The sequence below is a fragment of the Hylaeus volcanicus genome, chromosome 8 (genome assembly GCF_026283585.1).
Source record: "Hylaeus volcanicus isolate JK05 chromosome 8, UHH_iyHylVolc1.0_haploid, whole genome shotgun sequence".
NCBI classification, from domain to species: domain Eukaryota; kingdom Metazoa; phylum Arthropoda; class Insecta; order Hymenoptera; family Colletidae; genus Hylaeus; species Hylaeus volcanicus.
In genome coordinates this window covers 18,541,820-18,549,261 of record NC_071983.1, presented here as the reverse complement: position 1 = coordinate 18,549,261, position 7,442 = coordinate 18,541,820, and the positions used below count along the sequence as shown (strand labels likewise).

Genomic DNA, 7,442 nt, shown 5'->3' with positions numbered 1-7,442 from the left:
ACTCGCTGGGCTCACACGCGCGTCGTTATCGCCCTGGCTCGTAACATTGCCAATCTGAATTATGTAAAGTTCCAAAATTACAAGCAACAGATAGGGCAGTCTATTTCTGAATTGGCCACAGAGATCGAAAGACTGGCGCAGGGCGCGTTTAGTGAGTGTCCTCCAGAAATTAAAGATAAACTTGCGACCTCTCAATTCTTGAGCCAGATTTGATGTTTGATAAGACGTGTACGTCAAGTCTTTGCGTCAGTGTCGAGTCATACATGACTGCGAAGAAAACTCCTAGTACCAAGAAACGGCGTTTCGTGGAAGAATTGCATGCTCCGGCGAGAAGAAATTTTCCCCGAAGACGCGTCATAGTACCTGGGTACGACGACTTATGGCAAGCGGACGTGGTCGAGATGCGACCTTACGCGCGGTATAACAGAGGCTTCCATTACATACTCACTGTTACCGATGTGCTGAGTAAGCATGCATGGGCCACACCCCTCAAAACCATGAGTGGAAATGAAGTTTCTACAGCGATCGGAAAGATAATCCGAAACAGTGGAAGGTATCCGAAAAATTTGCAAACCGACAAAGGAAAGGAATTTTACAACGCAAATGTGCAAAAACTTTTGTCAAAATACAACATAAATCATTATTCAACGTATTCAGTGATGAAAGCGTCAGTCGTCGAGCAGTTCAGTCATACACTCAAAAACGACATGTGGAAACTGTTTACGCTTAATGGAAGTTATAAATGGATCGACTCGATGCAGCAACTCATATCAAATTACAACGCGCGTAAGCATCGAACTATCGGCATGCGACCAATTGACGTTACACCAACAAACGCCTCGAAGCTCTTAACAACAACAACAGTATATAATCACGTAAAGATTGCCGCTCCCGCACGATTCAGAGTGGGAGATACGGTACGTGTGAGCAAATTCAAAACAATTTTTGAAAAAGGTTACACACCTAATTGGGGAACTGAAATATTTACGATCGCCGAGGTTCAGAAAACTAATCCCGCAACGTATCTGCTGAAAGATGTTTATGGAAAACCAATTGCTGGAGGATTCTACGAACACGAGTTGCAACGCGTTGCCGACGCTGATGTGTACCTTGTGAAAAAAGTGTTACGTCGGAAAGGGAATAAGGTGTACGTGAAATGGTTAGGATTGAATAGTGCACACAATTCATGGATAAATAAAGATAATGTATTGTAAAAAATTAACATTTTTTAAATTAAATATTCAATTTTATACATATACTAGCATTATTAATTACATTACAATGTTTTTTTTTATTTACAACTAAATATATATGTACATCTATTAAAATCGAGGTAAAAATTATTTACAAAATACATGTACTGATATATCTAAAGCGGTATTTTATAATGACCCCACGGCAATGTATCCGTTGAGTCGGGTACGATATACCGCTTATCGTCGTACGGACTCAGAGCGATTGTTGATTCCGCCATTGTGTATACTTTGTGTAATTTTGATCTTATACATGTCTGATTACGAATCATTTCAATTTCGTTTCGTAGGCACTGCGTCTAGTCGTCGAAAGTTATCATCCTGGAAACAACGTTACTTTTTACACCTTTCGCCTTTTTCGTATCTTTTTTACCATCTACACGCAGTGCATACATTTTCGCTCCGAGTCCAACAAATTCTGTCATTATTGCCCCATTGTTTTCGTCTTTCATCAAACCGGGGACTTTTTTGTTTACAAGCGGTATATCGTAAACGTTCCCTACCGGATAATCGCTGGTGTCAAATCGATTAATATCGCGTTTTATAGTATCATAAATATTCTCGCACTCGATGTGGTAAAGTAAACTATCCGTATCGGTCTACATAACTTTACATTTATCGTCATGTGTGGGTAACATGTAATCGTGATGGAATTCATACAAACAAACCTTAGATATATCTAGTCTACACATACCCACATAGATTGGTTTGTTGAACTTCATCGCAAGCTTTCGCAGTTCGATGGCAACTAAGTTTTCCGAAAACACGCTACGACTGTGGAAATTTGGTTTGAAATAAGGGCTTCCGCTCCGTACCTCCCTTCCCATTTTGTTACTAATTTTACATCGACGTGATTGCGTACATTCTCCATACTTTTGCCAAATACCGCATTGTTCATCAATTTATACAAATTCTTTTCAAAATCGTTTGTAGCGAGAGTACTAAACTTTGTATTTAATTCGATGTAATCGCGGAACCAGGGTGATTGTGCGAATTGGAGGACGCGGTGTACCTTTGTAATACGAATTCCATGTCGCGTGCATTGCTCCAGGTTACGATAGTGAATAACGTAGCGCTGCTTATCGTATAGAGTTGCGAGCAGCTTGTCCTCTCTTTTGCCAGGTGGTTTGGCACGTGTGGGACAGGACGGCAGGTCCGCGTGAATGTCGTGCAAGCGTTGGAGATATTCTAGATCAACCTCTAGAATATAACCCGTAGGCGAATCGGCAGCAATCGAAGACACGTCAAAGTTTGCAACGTTGTCGACCCATCGAAATTCTGCATATGGCAGTGGTTGACACATTGCCCACCCATACAGATTATTCACATCAAAGTACATCAAGTACGACGATGCTGTCGATGGATCGTACGACTGCATGTACTTATTATTGGCTTTCGCGTATCTACCTGAACATTGACTTAATCCGCCGCGTATACCGCATTCGATAAACAGGACCATGTCGATATCTGTTAGTAATTCGAAATTAACTTTTGTATGCTTCAGCATGGCATCCCACGTAAAACCCGGCAGAGTGTAATAATACGCGGGATCGAGTCCGTAACTTGTTATACAGCTTTCACGAAAATTTTCAAAAATATCGGCCAACAGCAAGACATCTGTTTTCAAATACAAATCCTATACTCGCCCAGCGTTTGAATGGAAAACCGTGTCCACACGTTCTCGGCGTGCGCGTACTCGCTCTCCGATACTGTATCACCCGTCAAGGAACTGTAAAATGATTCGCGCGATGGCAAACATGATTGTTCCAACTTTTCGGCACAGTCAATGTACTCGTACGGAAAAACACCCTTTCGCGTCATAATTCGAAATCTTCGGTAGACAAATTTTGAAACTCTGTTCGTAAAATTCTTAATTTGCTTTTATCTAAGAAAGACGCTAATTTATCGAGACTGGTACTCAAGAATTTGTATGAATCGATGAATCTCAATTGTATACAATTTCGCGACGGTCCATTTGGATTTTTGACACTTTTTGTGAACGAGATGTACTTTTCTTTTGTTATCGGCAATACACTGACGGCACCCTCGAAAGCTATAGTTATTTCTTCGATAATAAAATGCGAATCGTAACCGGACAAATTATAAAAAACTGTGGGAATGCAAAAAGAGTTTTTATAATTTAGATTACAATTAGAGTGCGCGGGACCTCTGTACCGACCGGTTAGATGGCAATAATCGCGAACCCTCGTATCGTTTTCTCCAAACGGTTTTTCGCAAATGTGACAATGCGTCGCGTTGCGAAATGCCTCCTGCTGTTCACTCGTTATATCATCCATTTGTATGTTATTTGATAAAATTGATTTAACAAAATGTGCCAAATTCTTTAATTCTTTGACGAACCAGGAAACACAATTCGCATCACGATGACATTGGTACACCGATAAGGATGAATCGTACACGCATTGAACATAATATGCAATATTAAATACTTTATGATGTTGGTATGTGGATCTTGGTGCTTCTCGATCAGTTTTCTCCAGAATGCACTCGAGGTCAGCATACACCACAAATCGCTCTTTCCGGATGTAGTTATCGAAACTGAGCCACTTGCTTTCATCATCTGGTAATACGATTGCGCATTCGTTCATCTTCTCGCAATCTACGGTGTGAGCTTCCAGCTTCTCACTCGAACTAAAGTAGTGCAAGCATCTGCAATAAAAAGACATACATTTTTTTCAAACATAACATATTTAAAAAAGAAAAAAGAATTATTATATACATACCTATTGCAAAAGTATTTTCGTATATGCTCAAGCACAACGTCTCTCGCATCCTGAAGAAAGTTACGCGGTTCGATGTAGTGCGAATTTAAAACAGCGCCGGTTAATACGCGGCTCTCGAACGCAGTGTCTATTTCACGCCGAAAGAGTCCAGTGCTTGAATGGCCGGCACCTTCGTACACGAAACGTCTGCGCAACGAATACTTTAGACTATCGAGACGCGCGATACGAGCGATCAACGATTGTTGAACGCCGATCGATAATCGAGGGCGTTTTGCTCGACTATGTTCTTCCAGCGACTCGAGGCACTCGTTGCATCGTTCTTCCCATGCGAGGTATTCTTCTTGCGAAGTCAATAGATCGGCCTGGTCCCACAATCGACTTTCCATTTCCAAGAGTTCTTCCATGGTTGCACTCACTTCTTCGCTGGGGGTTACTACAGAACGGTTTGAATGCAGTTCAATCTGCAGCACAATTTTTATAGTCTAGGTCACGTGATTTTGTCACATGATATCCCCCTACTATGATGTCACTGCCTGCAGATTTTCGTAATCTTCTCATATTCCGTATCGCTGTTTTCGTATGTTTTCCTGAAAACGTATATATATTTTTGGGAATTACACCACTGATGTATCAATTCATTAGAACGACTCCGCGATGATGAGGGTCTTATTACATATAAAAAAATTAGATACGCGTTACGCAAAGATGTGTATGTGTAAATGTGGATAAGAAAGTGAAATGTGTGTGGGAGGGGAGATTTGCTGTTTCAGCATTTGTTTGTCCATCTAACAAAGAGTGGGGGGTGTTATATAAAAATGTCTAAACGCATTTTTTCAATCATTGTTCGCAACATCGTTCTATCGCCTGATAGATAATGATGTAACAGTTAAACTCTGACAACTAAACGACGTAAAACTCGCAAAATTCTCAAATTCTACCGTCTCTATGTTCATGAGTGAAAAAACCGTACAAAAGTTGTTTGCTTTCGAATATTGTATCGATCACATGTACAGTTGGCTGTCTGAAAACTTGTACCTGGTAGAATCTAAGTACAACAAGTTTATAGAAAATAATACTGTTCGAGCAGCCGATAATTTCGACTCTTCGGACGTCGGCTGCGGTTGCTCGAACTTTAAACATATCACCTTTAAACGGCTTGACAAGGTAAGCCGAGCGCTCGCACTTTAAACACCGGTCCGTCTTTTTTGACAACAGCGTTCGGTGTTCGCTCCGTCTCTCTCTATCGCTGTCGCTCTCCGTCGCTCCGCTGGCCAACGGAGCGCCAGAGGAGCTGGGGGGAGAGACGGGTGACGCCGAACAAAAGAACTCTAGAAGATTCCAGGAATCGGGAATCTCCGTGCGAGCGCCCAGCTAATTAGTCTTTTGTCGGCAACGCTTACGTGTAGCACACTCGCTTAAAGTCTTTGCCTTTAAAAGCTAAATCGAACCACGTGCGCTTCGGTTTTCTTTACCGCTTTCGCTTCGAACCAAAGGCTTCGGGCGCGCCTAACAGTTGACTTTTGTAAATAATTCTAAATAGTGCATAAGTTTCTGTATATATTTCTTTACTTAGACTGTTTCTGTAGTAAATATAGACGTTTTGTACGAGAAAAACTTCGAGAGCGCATCGGCAGCTCAAACTTTTTTTGACGCAACCTCCACCCAAAAAGGGCGAGAATGCTCAAACAATACAAAATGCTGAAATTAAGAATTATGCAAAGGCAACATGAAAAATTTGAGCGTCATTCATTGATTGACTCTGAATTGTTAGCATTAGGTTTAGATGTAATGTTGGAATAGTTATCAATAAAAAAAATAGCTTGGATATATGTGTCTTTCTTTCTAGCGCATTTCCTCCCATATCATATTCTCATCCGGTGTAATGTTTCCTTCGCACGTTCTCCAGTATTCTTATCATCAAAAGAATGATGTCACCTCTACCGTTTCTTTAATATCTAGTCCTTGAGAAATTGTATCGCGCAAATAAAAGATTTGCTGCTGGATTGAAGTTTGCAAACTTTGCGTTTTTGGATCTTCTGCTCGAGGCCATCGTCGCGAGACGTTCCTACCGATGGCTGCGTCAAAGATTGTAATGTAATACTATATATTGCACGGGACATGAGTGCGAGGAAGAAAATACTCGGGCACGAGAGAGAGGGAACCCGTGGAGTCCGCAAAGACGCCCCCACTTCTGCGCGCGAAGAGGACGGTTCCCCTCCCTTACGGCGTGCGCGCTTACCTCCCGCGAAGACGACAAGCATGGTTTCCCCCACCATTACAGCGTGCGCGCTTATTTCGTTACATGTACCATTTGCGTTTTTCTTTCTTATCGATCTCTGATAACAATAATAATACTTACCAAACGTCGAACAATTTATGTTTTTCTTCTTCTTTTTTACCGATCTCTGATAATTACCTATGATAATTACCTCATTTTTTCTAATCTTACGTGTTGCACGGGTAAAAGGGTATGAGTGCGAGGAAGAAAATGCTTGGGTGCGAGAGAGAGAGAGGGACCCGTGGGGCCCGAAAAAACACCCCCACTCCTGCGCGCCAAGAGGACGGTTTTCCCCACCCTTACGCGCTTATTTCGTTACATGTAAAATTTGCGTTTTTCTGTTTTACCGATCACTGATAATTACCAACCGGTGGTGTCCCTCTCTACCTTAACGACCGTAAGTAATAATTGCATCCTACCTTACCGACCGTAGGTAATAATTAACGACTCCCACCACCACCACCACTCGTGCCCCCGCCCCCGCGCCCGCGGGGGCCCCCTCCCCGCCCCCCCTGGCCCCCCCCCCCCCTCGGAGCTCCTGAGTTAGAACCCGCCTCTCTTTACTACTCTCAGTTTGGGGCCCGTTGTTGTGAGACCTCGGCTATGATGCGGTCCTGCGGGCCCCGCTTTCCGACGGTGCCAGTCTTGTCTGCTTTGCAGACGACCCGTTAGTAGTTGCCGTCGGGAGCACTTTCGAGGGCGCCATCCGCCGTGCAGAGATGGCGGTGGCGGCTGTCGTCGCTAGGATCCGCGGGCTAGCGCTTCGTGTGGCCTCTAAAAAGACCGAGGCCATATGGTTTCATGGCGGACCTCGGTCTCGGCCACTGCCCAGGTCGTGGGTCCGTGTGGGTGCAGCCTGTGTCGAGGTCGGGAGCCGAATCAAATATCTCGGCCTCGTCCTCGACAGCCACTGGCGTTTCGAGGCGCACTTCGACCGTCTGGTCCCCCGTGTGGAAAGGGCGGCGGCCGCGCTTGGCCGCCCTTTACCCAATATAGGGTAACCTGAGGATCGTGTGCGCCGCCTACATATGGCAATGGTGCGGTCTATGATGCTGTACGGGGCCCCAGTATGGGCCTCAGACGCGATGGCAAGCCGGCGCATTAAACAACTGCTGCGCCGGCTGGAGAGACGGATGGCCATAAGGGTCATCCGCGGGTACTGCACCA

At 43.9% G+C, this 7,442-nt stretch overlaps 1 protein-coding gene across 1 annotated transcript; it reads left to right on the top strand.

Moving 5' to 3' along the window:
- Window positions 1–263: 263 nt before the first annotated feature.
- On the top strand, window positions 264–1,214 carry LOC128881193 (uncharacterized). Its single transcript, XM_054131981.1, has 2 exons — window positions 264–465; window positions 658–1,214. The coding sequence occupies exons 1-2, from the start codon at window positions 264–266 to the stop codon at window positions 1,212–1,214; spliced, it is 759 nt and encodes a 252-aa protein (XP_053987956.1).
- Window positions 1,215–7,442: the final 6,228 nt, after the last annotated feature.

What these genes read in the sequence shown, in the direction of transcription:
- LOC128881193 (XM_054131981.1), top strand. Translation starts at nt 264, where the DNA reads ATGACTGCGAAGAAAACTCCTAGTACCAAGAAACGGCGTTTCGTGGAA. An exon ending in CACTGTTACCGATGTGCTGA is followed by an intron (nt 466 to 657) that starts GTAAGCATGCAT and finishes CAACGTATTCAG; the next exon opens with TGATGAAAGCGTCAGTCGTC.